Source organism: Anser brachyrhynchus, assembly GCF_964034855.1.
Source record: "Anser brachyrhynchus genome assembly, chromosome: 24".
NCBI lineage: Eukaryota > Metazoa > Chordata > Aves > Anseriformes > Anatidae > Anser > Anser brachyrhynchus.
In genome coordinates, this window is record NC_137717.1 from 3775132 (window position 1) to 3793549 (window position 18418).

The 18418-nt window shown below is 69.6% G+C and overlaps 5 protein-coding genes across 8 annotated transcripts; 3 read left to right on the forward strand and 2 right to left on the reverse strand.

Moving 5' to 3' along the window:
• The first annotated feature begins 247 nt into the window (after positions 1–247).
• On the forward strand, positions 248–3122 carry FAM110D (family with sequence similarity 110 member D). 2 transcript variants are annotated; one of them, XM_080567294.1, is made up of 2 exons: positions 248–342; positions 1566–3122. In XM_080567294.1, exon 2 carries the CDS (start codon positions 1644–1646, stop codon positions 2712–2714), a length of 1071 nt encoding a protein of 356 aa, XP_080423420.1. In that variant the 5' UTR covers positions 248–342; positions 1566–1643; the 3' UTR covers positions 2715–3122. The 2 variants fall into 2 exon arrangements, with proteins under 2 accessions (XP_080423420.1, XP_080423421.1); XM_080567295.1 differs by lacking the exon at positions 248–342 and adding an exon at positions 355–1245.
• A 133-nt stretch (positions 3123–3255) lies between these two features.
• On the reverse strand, positions 3256–4803 carry LOC308182506 (uncharacterized protein C1orf232). The gene is made up of 3 exons (XM_080567311.1): positions 4117–4803; positions 3928–4025; positions 3256–3716 (listed from the first exon to the last, which is right to left on the reverse strand). Exons 1-3 carry the CDS (start codon positions 4375–4377, stop codon positions 3455–3457), a joined length of 621 nt encoding a protein of 206 aa, XP_080423437.1. The 5' UTR covers positions 4378–4803; the 3' UTR covers positions 3256–3454.
• A 1261-nt stretch (positions 4804–6064) lies between these two features.
• On the forward strand, positions 6065–7835 carry ZNF593 (zinc finger protein 593). Its single transcript, XM_080567320.1, has 3 exons — positions 6065–6298; positions 7134–7196; positions 7351–7835. Exons 1-3 carry the CDS (start codon positions 6102–6104, stop codon positions 7490–7492), a joined length of 402 nt encoding a protein of 133 aa, XP_080423446.1. The 5' UTR covers positions 6065–6101; the 3' UTR covers positions 7493–7835.
• A 2594-nt stretch (positions 7836–10429) lies between these two features.
• CNKSR1 (connector enhancer of kinase suppressor of Ras 1) lies at positions 10430–17207 on the forward strand. Of its 3 annotated transcripts, XM_080567207.1 has the most exons (21): positions 10430–10566; positions 11004–11161; positions 11627–11817; positions 11899–11983; positions 12217–12258; positions 12346–12561; positions 12628–12687; positions 13107–13175; positions 13414–13533; positions 13679–13785; positions 14191–14312; positions 14406–14560; positions 14774–14804; positions 14927–15099; positions 15184–15257; positions 15429–15500; positions 15594–15667; positions 15896–15960; positions 16036–16150; positions 16446–16627; positions 16702–17207. In XM_080567207.1, exons 1-21 carry the CDS (start codon positions 10515–10517, stop codon positions 16903–16905), a joined length of 2367 nt encoding a protein of 788 aa, XP_080423333.1. In that variant the 5' UTR covers positions 10430–10514; the 3' UTR covers positions 16906–17207. The 3 variants fall into 3 exon arrangements, with proteins under 3 accessions (XP_080423333.1, XP_080423331.1, XP_080423332.1); XM_080567205.1 differs by having other exon boundaries at positions 14191–14560; XM_080567206.1 differs by having other exon boundaries at positions 13700–13785; positions 14191–14560.
• A 438-nt stretch (positions 17208–17645) lies between these two features.
• Positions 17646–18245, reverse strand: LOC308182254 (claudin-19-like; the record flags this gene model as incomplete). Its single annotated transcript, XM_080566528.1, has 1 exon — positions 17646–18245. One exon carries the CDS (start codon positions 18243–18245, stop codon positions 17646–17648), a length of 600 nt encoding a protein of 199 aa, XP_080422654.1.
• Between the last annotated feature and the right edge of the window lie 173 nt (positions 18246–18418).

Below are 18418 nucleotides of genomic sequence, written 5' to 3' on the forward strand. Positions count from 1 at the left end.
GGGAGCCCGTCCCTAAATCAGGATCCTGGCCGGGCTCCCATAGGGAGGCAAAAAGGGCTGGGAGAGGAGATGGAGCCTGCGGCTGCAGGAGGAGAGGGGTTAATGCCGGCTGTGCGGGGGTCTGGGGTGCGAAGGCTGTGGGAATGGGGGCCCCCATGCCAGCAGGGTGCTGGCAGGCAGCGGTTGTGTTGACGGGGCTGGGCTGGCAGGGGTTAACGGGGTGGCTCTTCCTCCCCCTCTATATGAGGCTCCTGCAGCTCTGGGCTCAGTTTGCTGCTGGCGGCCGGAGGGACAGGAGCGGCGGCGACCAGCGGAGCACCCCTGACCCCTGCGTGGGCCCAGGTGAGCGAGAGCATCTTCTGCTGGCCCAGCTGCTGGGCGCGGGGCCTGGCGCTGGGCTGGGGGTGCGGGGGCGCTGGCACCCTGGGCGTGCTGGCAGTGCCCAGTGATGGGACCACGTGTGGGGGCAGCATCCCTTGAACCACCCCAGAGCTCTGCCCGAAACCCAGGGAGGTTTGGGAGTTTGCCCCCTTAGGAGCACAGGAGCAGAACAGCTCCGTGCCTCAGTTTACCCATCTGTAAAATGGGGTGGGCGCAACGCTGCAGCCCCCGGGCTGCGTGTCGGGGCAGAAGGCCCCCGGCTGTCTGCTCTCTGTTAGCCGTGTTCTGCCCGTCCTCGCCGCCTCCCCAGAGGAGGCTCCTCACGGCCATTTGGGCTTCTCCTGAGGGCCACCATCTGCTTTGGGCATTTACAGCCCGCGGCCAGGCCCCACCTCCGCCGCCCGATTTATGGCCCTGGCCCTGCACGCCCGCGCCGGCTGCCTCCGAACCATCCTCATCCTCTGCTGTCCCCTCACAGATGCTCGGGTAAAGCTGAGCAGGAGCCGTCGTTAGCCCCCAGGGCTAACAGAAGCCCTTTGCTCCTTGAACCCCACAAATGGAGGCAGGAGAGGGTCAGAGGATCGCTTATCCCAGCGCTCGGGATCCCCCCGCTGCGGAGGGACCGGGGAGGCCGGGCTGACCCCACTGCCCCCGGCAGCCTCGGTGCCGACTGTCTGCCGCAAGCAGCCTCCGCTTAAAATAAACCTGCCCTGAGCTCCTTTGTTTTCCTTTCCGAAAAGGGAAGTGGGGCCAGGGCCCGGCCCAGGCCAGCGCCGCGGGGAGCCGCGATGCCCGCACGGCACGGAAACCCCGCTGGCCAAAACGGCCCCGGCCAACGCGGCCCCGCTGCCGGCACGCTCAGAGGTAGGGCCAGGGAAGCTCGCTGGCTTCCCCGCGCTGTCTTTGTTCTGCTGTCCCCGGGCTCATAAAGATAAGGCGGTGGCTCCGGTATTTTTTCCTGTTTGAAGCCGCTCTTGGGATCTCGGTGAAGCCGGCGGATGCTCGGCGCTTCGCTCTTCCTGCCCGTGATTGTTCCCGCAATGGCTTGCGGGGCACCTCTGCTGGGGGTAGGGGACAGCCCCGGTCCCCTCTTCGCTCCTGGTCCTTCTGCTGGCAGTGCCAACCCCGTCCTCGGTGCCAGCCCCATCCTCAGTACTAACCCCGTCTCTCCTCTCTCCTCCCAGGGCCGTAGCTGAGTCCAGGCGCCCAGCAGACCTTTGGGGTCCCCGTCCCACCCGGAGCCGGCTGGGGGCTGGCGGGCGATGGTCCCCCTCGGCAGCTCCCCCCGAGCAGTGTGCTCCCCCGGCAGCGTGCGCCTGGCGTCCCCCGGCCGCGGCGTCTCCCCCCTGCGCCTGCTGAACCGGGGCCCCGAGTACCTGCGGGAGCAGGTGGCGGGGGGCAGCGGGGGCCGCGCGCCCAGCGCCGTGGAGCGGCTGGAGGCCGACAAAGCCAAATACGTCAAATCGCAGCAGGTCATCAACAGCCGGCAGGAGCCGGCGCTGCGGGGCTGCTCGCCCCGCTTCTCCCCCCGCGGCCGGCGCCTGCTCGCCCTCCAGCAGTGCCACGAGCTCTGCCAGGGCTCGGACCTGAGCCGCGACGGCCCCCGCAAGCCGCCGTGCCCCCAGTCCCCCGTGCTGCGGAGGGGCGGCAGCGGCAAGCGCCTGCTGAGGCCCGACTCGCTCATCATTTACCGGCAGAAACGGGACTGCCCGGTCATCAACAAGGAGAACAAGGGCTACGGGCTGGTCAGGCGCCTCTTCCAGGGGCCGCTCAGGGACAAGCCCCCCAGCTCCCCCCCAGCCCGCGGGCTGGCCGGAGCCCCTGAGAGCCCCATGCTGTGGGTGCCCACGGAGCGAGCGGAGCCGAGGACACCGGGCACCACCACCAGCAGCAGAAGCGGCAGCGGCAGCAACATCTTCCAGCTGCCCGGCGGCCCCGTGGCGCAGCCCCCCGAAGCCCCCAGCCCGGCCCAGACCCCCGCCTCCCCCAGCCCCAGCAAGCCAGCGCTGGGCCTGCGCCTCTCGCTGCCGCTGTCGGAGCAGGAGCGCTTCTTCAACTACTGCGGGCTGGACCGGGCGCTGGTGGAGGGGCTGGGGCAGGAGCGGTTCGTGCCGGCGGGCTGGGACAACGCCTCGGCGAAGTTCCCCGGCTCCTGCGAGTGGGAGCCCAGCCAGGCCTCGGGGGGCAGCGGGGAGGACGCGGGGCCGGGCGACGAGGAGCAGGACGCCCGGCTCTGCTCCGCCGTTTCGGTGGTGGAGCGCAACGCCCGTGTCATCAAGTGGCTCTACGGCTGCCAGCGAGCCTGGGCGGCCGCCAAGGAGTCCACGGTGTGAAACAACGAGCCCCGGCCGGCCCCGCGGGGGTCGGGGTGGCAGGATGCGGCCCCTTGCCCGGGCTGGAGGAGGCCTGCAGCCAGCGGCCATCCTCGGCCCCGGCACCGCGGGGCTGCTGCTGGCCGGCAGGGACACCAGGTCTGCCCCTTGGGGGACGTGTTTTGGGGTGCGGACACACGGCTGAGTGTGGTGGGGTGCCCGGGGGGCTCCCCTGGGTGGGTTCAGCCACAGCCCCGGGGGCCCGCAGGCTGCTGTGCCCCGTTGGGTCCCCTCCTCTTGGTCCTCCCTGTCTGTGGATGTGGTCTGGGATGGGGGGCAGAGCCCAAGCCCCCTCCTCAATGCTGTCCTCGCCAGAAAAGGGGCCGCTGGGACGGGAGCAGGGCTCAATAAACCCATGGTTTTTTTCTAGCCTGGCTGTGTGTGTGGTTTCTGCCAGCAAAGCCTGGGGGTGATGCTTTGGGGCTGGGGGTGGTGCCCCCCCTCCATCCCTCCGGAGGGTCTTGGCCGCCTGGGGCAGCTCCGAGGCCTTGGGGACACGATGGGGTGGCTCCGTGGGTGACCGGGCTGCTGGGGGGGGCATGAAGGCAAAGAAAGCACCACACGCGCTTAGGGAAAAGGCACCTCGGGGTCTTTAGTGCCGGCACCTCCACATCCCCGAAGCCCACCACGGCACCACCGGCGGGGGCTGCCGCAGAGTCCAGCCGGCGCCTCCTCCTCCTCCTCCTCCTCCTCCTCCTCCTCTAGTTGCCCTTGGGGGCGTTTTTATTTCGGATTTCAGCCAGCTTGCTGGCCAGGAAGCCCCACCTGAAGGCCCCTTCCTCCGGCTCCCGCAGGTCGTAGGGGCCCTCGTCCCCCGGCGGCTCCCCGGGGCTCTCGCCCGGCTCCGTCGGGGGCTCCTCCTGGTGGGGGGCCGACGCCTGCTGCCACTTGGTAGCGAAGAGATCCCAAAATCCGTGTGTTTTCTGGGAGGGGGGCGGCTCTGCTGGTGAGGCAGCCAGCGGGCTGGGGGGAGAGCGGGGTCGGGGACGTCACCGCAGGGCCCTTCTCACCGTGCCCATCCCTTCCCGAACCCGCTGCCACACCAGGGGGTGTCCGAGCCCCCCAACCTCTTGGTCACGGGGTGGGGGACCGCAGGTGACGGGGTGGGGGTGACGTGGGGCTACAGAGCCCTGGGGGTGGCTCTGGGCCCCCCCAGCACCGAGCCACAACTTACTGGTCTGCGCAGGGCTCCGGGCTGAGCAGCTGGTGCTCGTCCTCGCGGGCGAAGAGGGACGAGAGGGTCCGCCAGCCCCTGGCGCCCACCCCCTGCACCTGGGGGGGAGGCACAGAGGGAGGGGGGGTCACCGGGGCTCCCTCCGGTCCCACAGCAGCCCCCCTCTCACTGCCCCCCCCCCAGCCTCACCTTCCTCGCCAGCTGCGACACGGGGCCGGGTCCCTCCTCCATCAGCGCGGGGGGCTCGGCCGCCTCCATCAGCTCGGCGGGGTCCCCCTGCAACGAAGCCCCCCCCCCCCCCCCGGTGAGGGCAGGGGGAGGACGGGGGGCTCTGCCCGCCCGTGGCCCCCCCCCCATATTTACCTCCTCCTGCAGCGCCCCGTCAGCCCGCGCGCCCCCCAGGGCCTGCAGCACCCTGGCCTTGTAGAGCCCCCAGAAGCCCTGGGTCATGGCGAGGGGCTGGCGGGACGGAGCCGATGGGTGCCGGGGAGCAGGAGGGGTGGGGGGCCGGGCCCCCCCCCCGCGCCACCCCGGCGATCCGGTGTCCTCATTAAAGTTTCAGGGGCCGCTCTCGACGCACAAAGGGGAACCTGAGCCCGGCCAGAGCTGGGGGCGCAGCGGGGGCGGCCGCTCCGGTCACCCCAAAGCCGCCCCCTGGTCCCCGGTGCCCCTCACCCGGGGGGGGGGGGTCACCAATGGGGGGGTGCACCGAGCCCGTGGTGGCGAGCTGGTGCTGGGGTCACTGCTGTCCCCCCCCCTTGTCCCCAAGGTGTAACTGATCGCCCGGGGCAGGAAACGCGATCGGTGGCCTTGGGGCACCCGAGCAGGACCGGGGGGGCACCGGGGGCACCCTGGCCCCGAGCCTGGGACCCTGGGGGCAGGACGGAGGGGGGGGGCAGCCACGGGGGGGGGTCGGGGCCGTGCTTGGGGCGGTGTGGGGATGGGGGTGTGGGCAGGGCGGGGGGGTGACACTGGGGGGTGACACCGGGGGGTGGCACTGGGGGGGTGACATTGAGAGGTGGCACTGGGGGTGACACTGGGGGCTGTCACCAAAGGGTGACACTGGGGGGGGTGACACCAGGGGGTGACACTGGGAGGGGGGGACACTGGGGGGGGGGGGGGGGCGACACTGAAGGGTGACACCAGGGGGTGACACCAGGGGGTGACACTGGGAGGGGGACGCTGGGGGGGATACTGGGGAGGTGACACTGGGGGGGTGACACCGAGGGGTGACACAGGCGGGGGGGGCGCTGGGGGAGGGGGAATCTGGGGGGGGGGCACTGAAGGGTGACACCAGGGGGTGACACCAGGGGGTGACACTGGGGGTGTTGACACTGGGGGGGGGGCACTGTGGGGGGGGGGGTGACACTGAGGGGTTGACACCAGCAGGGTGACACTGGGTGGGGGGGGGGGGTGACACTGAAGGGTGACACCAGGATGTGACACCAGGGGGTGACACTGGGGGGGGGACACCGGGGGGGGGTGGGGGACACCGGGGGGGGGGGGGGGGTGACACCGGGGGGTGGCACTGGGGGGGTGACATTGAGAGGTGGCACTGGGGGTGACACTGGGGGCTGTCACCAAAGGGTGACACTGGGGGGGGTGACACCAGGGGGTGACACTGGGAGGGGGGGACACTGGGGGGGGGGGGGGGCGACACTGAAGGGTGACACCAGGGGGTGACACCAGGGGGTGACACTGGGAGGGGGACGCTGGGGGGGGATACTGGGGAGGTGACACTGGGGGGGTGACACCGAGGGGTGACACGGGCGGGGGGGGCGCTGGGGGAGGGGGAATCTGGGGGGGGGGGGGACACTGAAGGGTGACACCAGGGGGTGACACTGGGGGTGTTGACACTGGGCGGGGGGGCACTGGGGGGGGGGGTGACACTGAGGGGTTGACACCAGCAGGGTGACACTGGGTGGGGGGGGTGACACTGAAGGGTGACACCAGGATGTGACACCAGGGGGTGACACTGGGGGGGGGGACACCGGGTGTGGGGGGGGGGGGAAACCGGGGGGGGGGGGGGGGGCTGCCTGCCGGGCACCGACCGGGGGGCGGAGCCTATGGGTGTGGGGGCGTGGCCACGCGCGGATGTGGGCGTGGCCAGCGCGGGGGGGCGGAGCTCCCTCCCCCGGCGCCTGCGCAGTGCGTCCCTCGGCCACGCCGCCGCCATGGCGCCGCGCAGCAGCCGCCGCACGGGCGCGCACCGGGCGCACTCGGAGGCGCGGCGGGCCAAGACCAAGCGGCGCCGCCGGGACCTGGACGAGATCCACGCGGACCTGGAGCCCGGCCGGGCCGCCCGGCTGCTGCGCCAGGAGCCCGACCCCGACCTGCCGGGCTGCGCCCAGTTCTACTGCCTGCACTGCGCGTACGGCAGGCGGGGCCGGGAGGGTGACGGGGGGTTGGGGGGGGGGCGCGGCAGGACTGGGGGGGCGACAGGGTTTTGGGGGGCGACAGGGTTTTGGGGGAGGTGACAGGGGTTTGGGGGTGGGACGGGTTTTGGGGGGGCGACGGATTTTGGGGGAGGTGACAGGGTTTTGGGGGGGGCAACAGGATTTTGGGGGAGGTGACAGGGTTTTTGGGGGAGGTGACAGGGTTTTTTGGGGGGGACAGGTTTGGGGGGGGTGACAGATTTTGGGGGACGCGACAGGGTTTTGGGGGGGGCAACAGGATTTTGGGGGAGGCGACAGGATTTTGGGGGAGGTGACAGGGTTTTGGGGGAGGTGACAGGGTTTTTTGGGGGGGACAGGTTTGGGGGGGGCGACAGATTTTGGGGGAGGCGACAGGATTTTGGGGGGGGCAACAGGATTTTGGGGGGCGCGACAGGTTTTGCGGGAGGTGACAAGGTTTTGGGGGTGTGACAGGTTTTGGGGGAGGTGATAGGGTTTTGGGGGGGCATCGGGTTTTGGGGGAGGTGACAGGGCTTTGGGGGGGGCGACAGGCCTGGGAGGGGGGCGGCAGATCTTGGGGGGGGGCAATAGGACGCAGGGAGGAGTGACAAGTCTTGGGGGGGGGTGACAGGTTTTGGGGAGGGTGACAGGGCCCAGGGGTGACAGGTCTGGGGGTCCTGGGCTGGCCCAGGGGGCTCTGACTCCTTGGGGGCTTATCCTACCCTTGGGGGGGCTCCCTAACCCCTTGGGAGTTGGTTCTGGAGGGGTGTGGACCCCAAACCCCCCCCGACCCCAGCCCCTCTCTGCCCCCAGGCGCTACTTCGTGGACCTGACCAGCATGAAGGAGCACTTCAGGTCCAAGGTGCACAAGAAGAGGTAAGGGGGGGGGTCCTGAGCCCCTAAGACCCTAAGGTCTGGTCCCCGAGGGGGCTGAGGTGGGGGTGCCGGTGCTGGGCCGGTCGCTGTGGGGATTTGCCGTGTTTCAGGGCACCGCCGTGGGTGGTCTCAGCACCTCTCTGCTCTGCCGCAGGCTGAAGCAGCTGAGCGAGGAGCCCTACACGCAGGAGGAGGCCGAGCGCGCCGCGGGGATGGGCTCCTACATCCCGCCGAAGAAGGTCCACGTGCAGACCCAGCCGCTGGACGAAGCGGTCGAGATGGAGGCGTCCAGCTGAGCCCGAGGGGCCGGGCTGCTCCCTTCGCAGGTGCCTTTGTCACGGTGCCGCTGAAAGGACGTCTTTGTCCCCAGCTCCATGAGAAAACCACGCTCCATCGCAGCCGGCCAGCAAGGCACCGCGCTCCTCCTCGCTGGGCACTAACGAGGAGAAGGAGCCAGCGAGACCCCGCGTGCCCCTGCAGGGGCGGGCTGCGTGTGTCCTCCTTCTGGGGACGGGACAAGCAGCTCCTTGCTGCAAACACTGGCATGACTGTGCGCTCGTCTCTTGGCTTTTGGAGCGGTTTTAGGTCTCTCCTTGGGTCAGAGACCCCGCTAGTCACCCATTAAAATACGTCACCCAACAGGCCGGTGTTGAGAGCTCTCTGCGAGCGTGTTCCAGGCTCTGGCTGGAGGGAGCGAGGGCAGCCACCCCTCGGGAGGAGGGTACCTTCCCCGGCTGTGCTCTTCCTGAGCCCTCAAAGGAAAACACTGTGTGTGTGTGCGAGTCTGTGGGCAAAGCCTTGTCACGGTGCTCCTGTGCTGGCAGGATGGCCAGGCCCCCCCTGCTCCCTTCTAGGGGAGGGATCCCACCCACTGGTAGCAGGTACGGGGCTTGTTTTTGCTTGGGGGGAGCTTCGTGTGTGAACCAAGCCTTCATCGAGCACTAGGGTTTGTAGTAAGCAGCTTTTTATGGGGCTGGCCCTGCCAGCCTTGGGGGTGAGCTGGTGTCCTCCCCAGCAGGTAGAGTTTGGGGCTTCTGAAAACAATACCACTGAGTTTGATGCCCTAAAACTCACTGCACGGAGGTGATTTCATGCTCCTAGAGGGCTGGGGCCGTGTGTATGGCATGATCCAGCCCCCTCGCTGCATCCCCCAGCCTGCTGCAGCCGATCCCCAGGGGTGATGTGACCCCGTGCTGCCGCGTGGCCCCGGGTGCCACCGCTGCGAGTTCCCGCAGGGCGGGCTCAGCCGACACAGCTAACCCAGCTCCTGGGGCTCTGTCCTTCCTGCCGAGCAGCGGGGAGGCAGCACGACAACAGCACGGCTTTGCTCAGAAGGAAGGGATTTATTTCCATGCAAGCTGCCCGGATTTGTCCCCCCCCTGCCCGGGGAGCTCAGGGCGCCTGCAGCCAGCCGTCTGTCAGCAGCCAGCCCTCTGCTGGGCGCAGCTCCGTGCCCAGCTCCGCGCGGGGTCGGTGGGCACGGGGAAGGGGAAAGCTGCGGCCGCCGGTCCCGGGGGGATGTGCCCGTCCTTGGGGAAACGTTGCCTGAACCGTGCTCTTTACCTCGAGGCCCAGGCTGGCCCTGTATCCCCTCATTTCGGAGGCTGATCCCGGTCCCAGCCCTCCCTGCCGCGTTACCTAACGCCGCTCAGCGCTGACCTCCTTTCCTCCGGCCGTGGCAGGGCTGGCGGCAGGCACAGCGCGTCCCCGTGCCGCTGGTAGGGTCAGGGAAGAGCGGGGTGTGAGGAACCCCAAACCCCTCTAACAGGGGGGGTCTGTCCGTCCGCTCAGCCTCCGGTCTCGTAGTGGCCGCATCCTGCGGCCTGGTCGGGACTCAGCGTCATGGCAGCGAGCCCCGGGGCTGTGCTGGCGGCCCTGGAACCTGTTGGCTGCGTCTTTTTAGGGTCTCGAGTCGATTTCTCCATTTCCCAAAGCAGGCAGAGGCGCGAGTGTCCCTCAGCTCCTTGGCATCATGCGGCCGAGGCGTGGAGGGGCCGGGCGGGACGTGGCGGGGCTGCGAGGGGGGGCCGCATCCAGCAGCTCCTCTCGGGCAAGGGGGGGAAGCTGGGGCCTGGCTCGGGACCTGGGGACCGTCCCCATGGCCCCCGCTTAGGGCTCGGGGGGGGCCTTGGCGGGTCCGGCCATCCTCCGGGCGCTGTAGAGGGAGAGGCAGAGCCCGGCGGCCGCCAGCAGCAGGGCCAGGGGGGGCAGCGCCCGGTCCTTGGGCTCAGCACCCCGCCCCGCCGCCAACTGCATCTGCAGGGGGAGAGGGAGAAGGGAAGAAGGGGGCAACGCCGCCCCCAGACCCCCCAGGGGACAGACACGGCCCCCAGCCTGCCCTGAGCGACCCCAGTGCACCCACAGCTGGCATACGGGGGCAAAGGGGGGGCTCTTTTTCCGGCGGGCTGGCCCCAGTGCAGCACCCGCGGTGATTTTGGGGTGCCCTGCGACCCCAGCTCTGCCGCAGCACCCTCGGCACCAGCGTGGAGCCAGGATACGGCCAGGCACGGCTCCCGCAGCCGGCAGGCCTCGTGGGGAGGGACTGGGGGGTCCCCACTTGTCGCCCCCCCCCCCAGCCCCTGCTCGCCCCTTACCTGGAGCAGGCGGAAATACCCCGGGGTGAGGCGTCGGGGCCGGATGATCATGGCGCGAGGGGAGCGGCAGGATCAGGCCCCCGCGGCCCCTCCGAAACCGCCGGCGAGCGCGGCGCCGCTGTCAGCAGCGATCAGCACCCGCTGCTCCCCCAAGCGCACACGGCGCGGCGGGGGGGGGGGGGCACGGAGGCGTTTCGGGGGGGGGCCGGGGCGGGTTTGGGGCTCGGGAGAGCCGGGCGTGGAGGGGAGGCAGCCCCCGGCCTCGGTTTCCCCATCTGCAAAGGAAGGGGTGGCGGTGGGGTTGGGGCTGGGGGGGCAAAATCCCCGCAGTGGGGAGCGGGCTCCTGGGATGGTGGGGGTGCATTGGTGTCGTGAGTTGTGCCAGGGCTCAGCCCTCGCCGTGTGTACCGGGGGGGGGGGGGTCCTCGTCTCAACGTCTCCTCGTCTCGTGGCCTTCATAAAATGGAGGCCGGGGGCCCCCCCAAGCTGGGTTTGCCATCCCCGCGGGGGTTTCGACGGCCGCGCGTCACCGTCCGGGGGCCGTGAGTCAGCGGGGCGCGTCGCGGGTGCCTCGCCCCGCGGGGTTGTACTGGGCCGTACTGGGCTGTACTGGGAGGGAGGGAGGCCCCGGTGAGCGGCACCCGTGCGCGCCAATGGGGCTGCCCTGACCTGGCGCAGGTGAGCGGCGGGGACGAGCGGTGGTTCCGGCCCTGCCGCCGCCGCCATGGAGCCTGTGGGCGCCTGGGGCCCTGCGCAGGTGGCGGCCTGGCTGCGAGGTGAGACCCCCGGCCCCGAGACCACCCCCCCCCACCCAGCCAGGGGTGCCCCTACCCCATGGGGGAACCCCAGCGGGGTGAGCAGTGGGGCGGGTGGGGAGGAGGTATCGGGGTGTCCCCGCTTTGGGGACAACGCTGTGGCCGCGGCGGGGGCGGCAGAGCTTTCCCCGAGCTTCCCCAAAACGATCCCTGGGGGGTGATATTCAGCGGGGTGGGGAAGGGGCTGCGTGTGTGTGTGTCCCCCCCCCACCCGTCACGGTGCCGGCTGAGACCTGGAGGGCTCATTGCATGGATGGGGCCCTCCTGGTGGCCAGGCGTCACCCCCAGCCAAGGGACACGGGGGCACCGAGCCAGGGGACAGCGGATGGGGGGGGTCAGAGCCCCCCCCGGCCCCCCCACCCTGTCCGCCTGGCTCCAGGGGAGGGCGTTTCGGGCAGGGCTGGACGCGGCGGTGCAGGGGTACCCCTTCGAGGCGTGGGGGCTGGCGGGTGCCGAGCTGCTGGGGCTGTCGGCGGGGGTCCTGGAGGCGCTGGGCGTGCGGCGCGTGGGGCACCAGGAGCTGCTGCTGGACGCCGTGGAGCAGCTCCGAGCCCTGGTGAGCCCGGGCACCCATGGGTGCTGCTGGGGTGTGGGCTGGGTGGAGGGGGGGGGGTATGGGGGTAACCTGGGGGGAGGTGGAGAGGGGACACGGGGGTAACCTGGGGGGACAGGGGGGCACCCTGGGGTGGGTGGAGGAGGGATTTGGGGTTACCCTGGGGTGGATGGAGGCGGGGACATGGGGGCACCCTGGGATGCATGGAGGGTTTTGGGGGGGGGGACACATGGGGACACCCTAGGCTGGATGAGACACAAGGGGGTTATCCGGGGCTAGATGGAGCGGGGGGAGATGGGGACCCCCTGGGCTGAATGGAGAGCGGGGAGCACCTTGGGTTGGATGGGGGGCACGGGGGGGGGGGTTACCCTGGGCTGGATGGAGGGAGGGACGTGGGGGCATCCTGGAGATCCCCGACGCACATCCCGCCCACCCCTGTCCCCCGTCCCGGCCACGTCCCCGCCGCAGGACACGGAGCTGGCGAGCACCAGCCTGCGGACGCTGACGGAGGGGCTGCGGGACCTGGCGCAGCGCGCCCAGACCCTGGTGCTGGAGGGGCCGCCCGGGGGTGCCACCCCCCAGCCGCCCCCCTTCGCCCTGCTGGCCTGCGTGGTGGATCTGATCGGGGCCGCCAAGGGGCTCTTCTCCTGGCTCAACAGGTCTGGGGCGGGCAGGGGGGCACCCGTGGGTGCTGGGCGCACCCCCGTGCCTGGTGCTGAGCTCCCTGCCCGGCTCTCCAGGTACCTTTTCTCCACCCTGAACGACTTTTCAGCCAGCAGGGACATCGTCCTGCTCTGCGCCCGGCTGGCGGAGGTGCTGCAGGAGGTGGGTGCCCGGGGTGGCCGCGCAGCCACGAGGCCGCGGCGATGGGCACGGAGCAGGGGGAGGCAGCTGGGCGCTATCCCGTTCCCCTAAACGTCTGTGTGATGTGGGGGGGGGGAGAGATGGGGTGAGGGGGGATATGTGGGGGGAACTCCCTATGGGGTCCCCCCTGGCTGGAAGAGGGGGGCTGATCCGTCCCGCTCAGCCCTGCGCTTTGCCCCCCCCCCCCCCCCCAGGACTGCTCGGCAGTGGAGAGGAACGGCCAGATCCTGCTGATCGTAAGTGCGGGGCGAGGAGGGGGCTGCAAATGGGGGGGGGGTCCTGGTGGCCCCATGCCCCCCCCATCTCCGTGTTTTCACCCGCAGTGCCAGCACATCGTGGGCATCTGCGAGAGCATCGTGGGCTGCAGCCCCCCGGCTCTGCTGGACCGCAGAGCTGTGCTGGAGCGCGTGGGGCTGGTGCCGCCCCCCGAGCCGTGGGGCAGCCCCCCGGCATCTCCCAGCACCCCCACACTGCCCCCCAACCTGTGGAGCAGCCCCCCGGCATCCCCCAGCACCCCGACGCTGCCCTGCAACCCGCTGGTGAGTCCCCCGGTGCCCCCCACCTTCCCTTTCCCTTGCCCCCCCCTCAAACCGCCCCCCTTTTAGGGCCTGGACATCACCTCCACCAGCTCCTGCCTGCACTTCGTGTCCGCGACCAACTTGGAGGTGAGTTGGGGGCTCCCCCCCTGCTGCTTGTGCCCGTCCCCCGCTGTCACCCTGTCCCCATTTTAACCCCGGCCACAGGAGACGTTGCCCCCCCACCGCTGCAGCCTATGGGGCCGGATCCTGGGAGCCCCTCCAGGCCCTAACCCGCCCCCCCCCGTCCCCAAACTGGCGGGTGGCTGCGTGTGGCTGAGACCGGGCAGCTCATCACAGGGGTGGGTGCAGAGTGCCCCGCTCTGCGCCCCCGTCCCGCCAGCCCCTCGGCCCCCTGCGGCTGGCTGGCACCGAGCAGGGTCAGTCCCACGGGTTAATGGTTAACCCCCCCCCGTTAACCCCCCCCTTCCCACCATCCCGTCCCCCCTGCCCCGGGTTTCCCCAGCTGGGAAACTTCCTGAACGCTCCCTGCCCTGCCTCTGCCCCAGGCCCTGGCTGCGCAGGGGGGCCGCATCCTGCCCGGAGATGAGATCGTGCAGGTCAACGAGCAGGTGGTGGTGAGTCGGGGACGGGGACGGGGTTGGGGGGGCCTATAGGGGGGTGGGTTCGGCCGGGAGGTTGTGGTCGGGGAGCCCGGCACAGCTGGGGTTGCAGGGCTCCCCTGGGCTGCAGGACGCTCACCTCTGGCTGGGGGAGGATTTGGGGGATGCAGGAACCGGGGCCAAGGGGGATTTGGGGTCCGGGAGGGTGCATGGGGCCGGGTTTTGTCCCCCAGTCAGCAGGGTGCTGTGGCAGGTGGGCTGGACACGCACCAACCTGGCGAAGAAGCTGCTGGAGAAGGCGAGTGGGGTGACGCTGGTGCTGAAGAAGGTCCCCCTCAGCCCACCTGGCTCCCCTTTATCTCCCCGGCAGCAGGTGAGCAATCCCAGTGCTCCCAGTGCCAGACTGGGCTGTGCTGGGAATCTGGGCTGAGCCGGGCACCTCCAGTACTGGTGGTACCTACAGCCCCAGGGTTGTGGGGGGGTGTCACCCCAAAACGAGGTGATGCTGCGGGACACAGGCGCTGAGGCTCCATCCCCAGGTGCCAGGAGCCTTTTCGGATGCTGCGGATCCCCCCGGTGCCAAAAGCAGCGAGTGCCCCGGCAGCCCCGTGTCCCTGACGTCCAGGTGAGCCCCGGCCTCGTGCCCCACGGCCCCGAACCCCACGGCCCCGAACCCCACAGCCCCAAACCCCACGGCCCCATCCCCTGTGGGACCAGCAGCGTCCTGGCGGCCGAGCGCAGCTTGGGTCAGCTGCCGGCAGTCTTAAGCAACGATAACAACGACAACAACCAAAAAGTGCCTCTGTTTGTAATTAATTTGCTTGGTAACGTTTTATTGGACAGAACCTATATTTAGAAATGACCCTTCTCCTCTCCCGGAATGGAAAGGCGTGCGCCAAGCCGTTGGCGCGGCGGGCCGGGCTGAGCTCGGTGCCGCCGGGAGATTTTCGGGGTGGGGAGCGAGGCTGGTGCCCGGGCTGGGAACCCCGCAGGGGACATTTTGCAGCTCAGGGGTCCTTTCTTCCCCCAGCGCGGCCGCCGACGTGGATTCGGGGCCGGACTCTGCACCGGACCCCGGCACCGACGACGAGGACGAGTGTGACACGAGCCTGCCCGGGGAGGACGTGGGCGAGCTCCCCCCGGCACCGCTCGGCCGCGGTAGGAGGGGAGCGGAGGGGAAGGAGCCGCTGCTCCCCACCGGACGGGAGGCCGCAGGGAGGCTGCAGCCCCGCTCGCTGCTCTCAGGTGCTGCGGAGGACGCGGCGTGGGAGGCCAGCACCCCGCCGGGCACCCCGTGCTCGCCACGCGCCCCCGCTGGACCCCGCACGGCGGAGCTCAGCCCCTTGGCAGCCCCCGGGGCTGGGGCTCAGGGCGCAGAGCCCGACCGGATCCCTGGGGAGGTGAGAGCTGGTGGGAGCAGCAGCAGGGGAAAAGGGTTTTTTTATGTCCTGCTTGTCCCCAGTGGGGACAGCCTGCCGGGCTTGCTGCTGCAGGGTGGGTGAGGTGGGGACCCTGAGGTGCTGCTTGGGGTGGGGGTCTCGGCAGTGCCTGGGCTCGCAGCGCTGCCCTCGCCTGCCTGCATCGTCCCTAATCGCTCATCCGTCCCCTTCCAGGGCAGCCCCGAGACTGGACGCAGACCCAAAGGTGAGCAGGGTGCTGCCAGGGCTGGTGTCAGCAGGCTGGGGAGAGCCAGGCTGGGGGGGGGTCTCCTGCAGCTCATCCCCCCCCCCTCCACGCTGATGTGCCCCCAAACGCTGCGCCCGCAGGAGTGGCGACCAGGCTGAGCCGCCGGCGGGTCTCGTGCCGGGACCTGGGCCGGGTGGACTGCGATGGCTGGCTCCTGAAGAAGAAGGACCACGTGGGCTTCATGGCCCAGAAGTGGAAGCGGTGCTGGTTTGTGCTGAAGGGCCACACGCTGTACTGGTACCACCACCCCAACGTGAGTGGGGACGCCCTCACGCCCCCCGCCATGGGGCTCTGCCGGCCGAGGCGGGCTCTGGACGCAGCCGTGTCTCCCCTGCAGGATGAGAAGGCTGCGGGTCTCATCAACCTGGCCACCTACAACCTGGAGAGCACGAGGGAGCAGAAGAAGAAATAGTGAGTGGGTGGGCCGTGGTGCCAGTGGGGTCCCCGTGGTGCCAGTGGGGTCCCCGTGGTGCCAGTGGGGTCCCCGTGGTGCCGAGGGTGCTGAGGATGGGGGCTCGGGGCCGGCTCTGGTCCCGGGGACCCCCAGCAGCAAGGGCAGCCGCCCGCTTGTCCTTCCCCCAGCGTCTTCCAGCTCTCCCACGAGAGGTACAAGCCCTTCATCTTCGCCGCAGAAACGCTGGCGGATTTAAGCATGTGAGTAACGCGGCGGGCCGTGGCAGTCCTGCCACAGCGGGCTGGTGACGACCCTCTGTCCATCTGCCCGTCTGTCCGTCCTTTTTCCCCCAGGTGGGTCAGTCACCTGGTAACGGCCAAGACGAAGCACGCGCTGGCCCACCAGCCGGTGCCGCACAGGGAGGAAGGTAACACGGCCCTGCCCGGGGATACAGGGACCCTGCTGGGAGCTGGGGGTGGGAGCACTGGGAGCTTTGCCCACGGTTTGGGGAAAAAGTGAGAAATGTTCTTTGAGAGGAGGGGTGCTGGGGTGATGCTCAGCCCCTGGGGGGGATGGGGGTCCCTGCCCCGCTGCTGGGACCACCCCAGGACCTCCTGCTCTCTCCGCTCCCACCGTCCTCCCCCGTGGCCTCCAGACTGCTACAGCGAGACAGAAGCCGAGGACCCCGATGACGAATCTCCCCGGCAGGGCTGTGACTCGGTGAGTGGCCCTAAGGGACATCCAGGGAGGGGACGGGAGGTCCTTGTCTCACCTCCCGCCCTGTCTCTCCTGCAGCCGAAGAAAAGGCTGCAAAACACCCCAGAAAGAGGCCAGCTCTTCCCGACCAGCGGCGAATCCAGCAGCGCAGCCAGCAGCCCCCAGGGCAGCCCCCGGCCCCGGTCACCCGAGGGTAGGTGCTGGGGGATGTGGGGGCTCCATGCCCTGTGCTAAATGGGGTCCCATTCCCTGTCACCCTGTGACTGAATTCACAGCCACCCTTTTGCATGTATGTGTGCAAGGGAGGGGGGTAAATCGAGTCCTTGCAGCACTGTTGGGCTGCATTTTTGTGTCTTCACCCCCGTTTTAATCTCTGGTCCAGTCCCCGCCTTTGGATGTGGGATGCTCTCACAACAGGGTCGCAGGCAGAGGCGGCCCTGCAGGGTTTCAGGGCTGCGCCGTGCTATGGTGCCCATCTTCTCACCCAGAGCCCGGCGAGGAGGACCTCGAGAGCCTGATGCAGTGCCTGAAGCAGGGGGGGGTGTCCCTCATCGGGCGGCAGCGGTTCCTGACGCAGGAGCAGTGCCGCAAGTCCTTCATCCGGCGCAACAAGAACCCCCACGTCAACGAGAAAGTGCACGCGGTGCGGGCCCTGCAGAGCACGCTCAAGGTGGGAGCCCGCAGCCCCCGGCCCTTCCCCAGCCCCTGCACGGCTGCCCCAAAAACCGCCTCTTCCCTTGGCAGGCGAAGCTGGCGGAGCTGCAGGCCCTCGAGCAGCTGCTGGACGACGACACGCTCACCTCGGAGAAGTTCAGGCGCTGGAAGGAAGAGCACCAGGACCTGTACCAGGAGCTGCAGGAGTGCTGGGCACAGCGGCAGGGCCAGGGCGGCGGCGGTGGAGACCCCAAGGCCGAGCAGAGCTCCCCAGGAGAGGCAGCCAAACCCTGACACCCCCAGGACCTGTCTTGCATCAATCATTCTCCATAAGACTCATGGTGCTGCCGGTGCTCTGCCCGCCCTGGGGTGGGTGCGTGGCAGGATTTGTGGCAGATCTGAAGGCTCTGACCCCTTCTGCTACGTCGCCCACGGGAGCGGGACGTTGCAGGGATGGCCTTGCTTTTTCCAAGGACGTTTTGCCTCGGCCACATGTTCACAATGGGGGCCTTTTCCTGGAGGAACACGCTCCCGCCGTGTGCCGGCGTGGTGCCTCTAGCTGGGCTCTCTTCTGTAAATAAAAACCGTGTCGGTGAGGGCTGGTTGTGCCTTGGTTTTCCTGGTGCAGAAGTGTCCCTGCAGCGACAACCAGCCCCCACTCACGCCATGTGCCACCGTCCTCCTGGGGAAGGAGGTGGCAGAAAGGTCTTGCCCCTCCCTGTGCCACCCGGCCCCTGACAGAGGAGCCACAGCTGGATGTGCGGATGCTCTTTATTCGGCTAAAGCCTGTGTAAGAATTAGACCACAATCAAGTAGCAGGCAAGGAAGCGTCAACACCGGCTTCATTTCAAGTGAAAAACTACCAGCAAAGAGGTAAAGATGGGGAATGAATCCACCTTCCCCACCCAGTGACAACCCCAGGGGTGTCCAGGGGCTCTGGTCCCACGGTGGGAGGCTGAGGAGCCACCGTGACCCCATGGCGAGCAGCATGGTCCCCACGGGACCCGCAGTGGGACCCGCTCCGTCCCAGCACCTCAGTAATCCACCTCGTAAGGGGCAGCGTCCGGCCCGGCGATGAACCCGCTCTTCCTGCAGAAATTGGTGGCCAAGCAGAGGCCGGCCAGCACCTCCGCCCCTCCGCCGCCCCAGCCCAGGTAGAGACACGTCCCCAGGTGGAAGCGGTCCGCCGGGGGGGTCTGCGGGCTGGCCAAGTCCTGCAGCACCCGGTGAGCCACGTAGGAAGCGGCGCCCAGGTACACGGCGCCCGCCAGCATCAGCAGGAGCCCGGCAGAGGCCACCAGGTTGCGCCGCGGCGGGGGAGCCCACCACCGCGCCCCCAGCATGGCCAGGGCGTACGCCACGGCCCCCAGCAGCAGCGAGCCCACGGTGGCAGCTCTCAGCACCAGCACGGGCCAGAACCGGGCTGCGTCCTCCGGGAACGAGCGGCAGGCTGGGCCCGGCTGGGCCAGCACCTCCACGCAGCTCTCCCAGAGGCCGTCGCTGAAGGAGACGTCGCGGGGGTACCCAGGCCGCTGGGGCAGCTCCCGCCAGCGAGGGGTGGCCGTGGCGGCCAGCAGCAGCACCCAGCCCATGGGGGCCACCACCAGGCCTGACGCCAGCGAGAGGGTCCCCATCGCTGGCCCTAGATCTCGCTGCTGCTGGGGACGGTGCTTTCCAGCCGGGGCGGGCTGTGCCCGTGGTGCTGGGGTGGGAAGGTGACCCTGCCACTGCTCATGCGGCGCTGAGGGGCCGTGGCCAGGCATAACGAAGGGCACCGCGCCCAGCGCAGCGCCGACCGTCCCGGCCC

What these genes read in the sequence shown, in the direction of transcription:
- FAM110D (XM_080567294.1), top strand. Translation starts at nt 1,644, where the DNA reads ATGGTCCCCCTCGGCAGCTCCCCCCGAGCAGTGTGCTCCCCCGGCAGC.
- LOC308182506 (XM_080567311.1), bottom strand. Translation starts at nt 4,377, where the DNA reads ATGACCCAGGGCTTCTGGGGGCTCTACAAGGCCAGGGTGCTGCAGGCC. An exon ending in TGTCGCAGCTGGCGAGGAAG is followed by an intron (nt 4,026 to 4,116) that starts GTGAGGCTGGGG and finishes CCTCCCCCCCAG; the next exon opens with GTGCAGGGGGTGGGCGCCAG. An exon ending in CCGGAGCCCTGCGCAGACCA is followed by an intron (nt 3,717 to 3,927) that starts GTAAGTTGTGGC and finishes CTCTCCCCCCAG; the next exon opens with CCCGCTGGCTGCCTCACCAG.
- ZNF593 (XM_080567320.1), top strand. Translation starts at nt 6,102, where the DNA reads ATGGCGCCGCGCAGCAGCCGCCGCACGGGCGCGCACCGGGCGCACTCG. An exon ending in TTCTACTGCCTGCACTGCGC is followed by an intron (nt 6,299 to 7,133) that starts GTACGGCAGGCG and finishes CTCTGCCCCCAG; the next exon opens with GCGCTACTTCGTGGACCTGA. An exon ending in TCCAAGGTGCACAAGAAGAG is followed by an intron (nt 7,197 to 7,350) that starts GTAAGGGGGGGG and finishes GCTCTGCCGCAG; the next exon opens with GCTGAAGCAGCTGAGCGAGG.
- CNKSR1 (XM_080567205.1), top strand. Translation starts at nt 10,515, where the DNA reads ATGGAGCCTGTGGGCGCCTGGGGCCCTGCGCAGGTGGCGGCCTGGCTG. An exon ending in CTCTTCTCCTGGCTCAACAG is followed by an intron (nt 11,818 to 11,898) that starts GTCTGGGGCGGG and finishes CCGGCTCTCCAG; the next exon opens with GTACCTTTTCTCCACCCTGA. An exon ending in AGGGAGCAGAAGAAGAAATA is followed by an intron (nt 15,258 to 15,428) that starts GTGAGTGGGTGG and finishes TCCTTCCCCCAG; the next exon opens with CGTCTTCCAGCTCTCCCACG.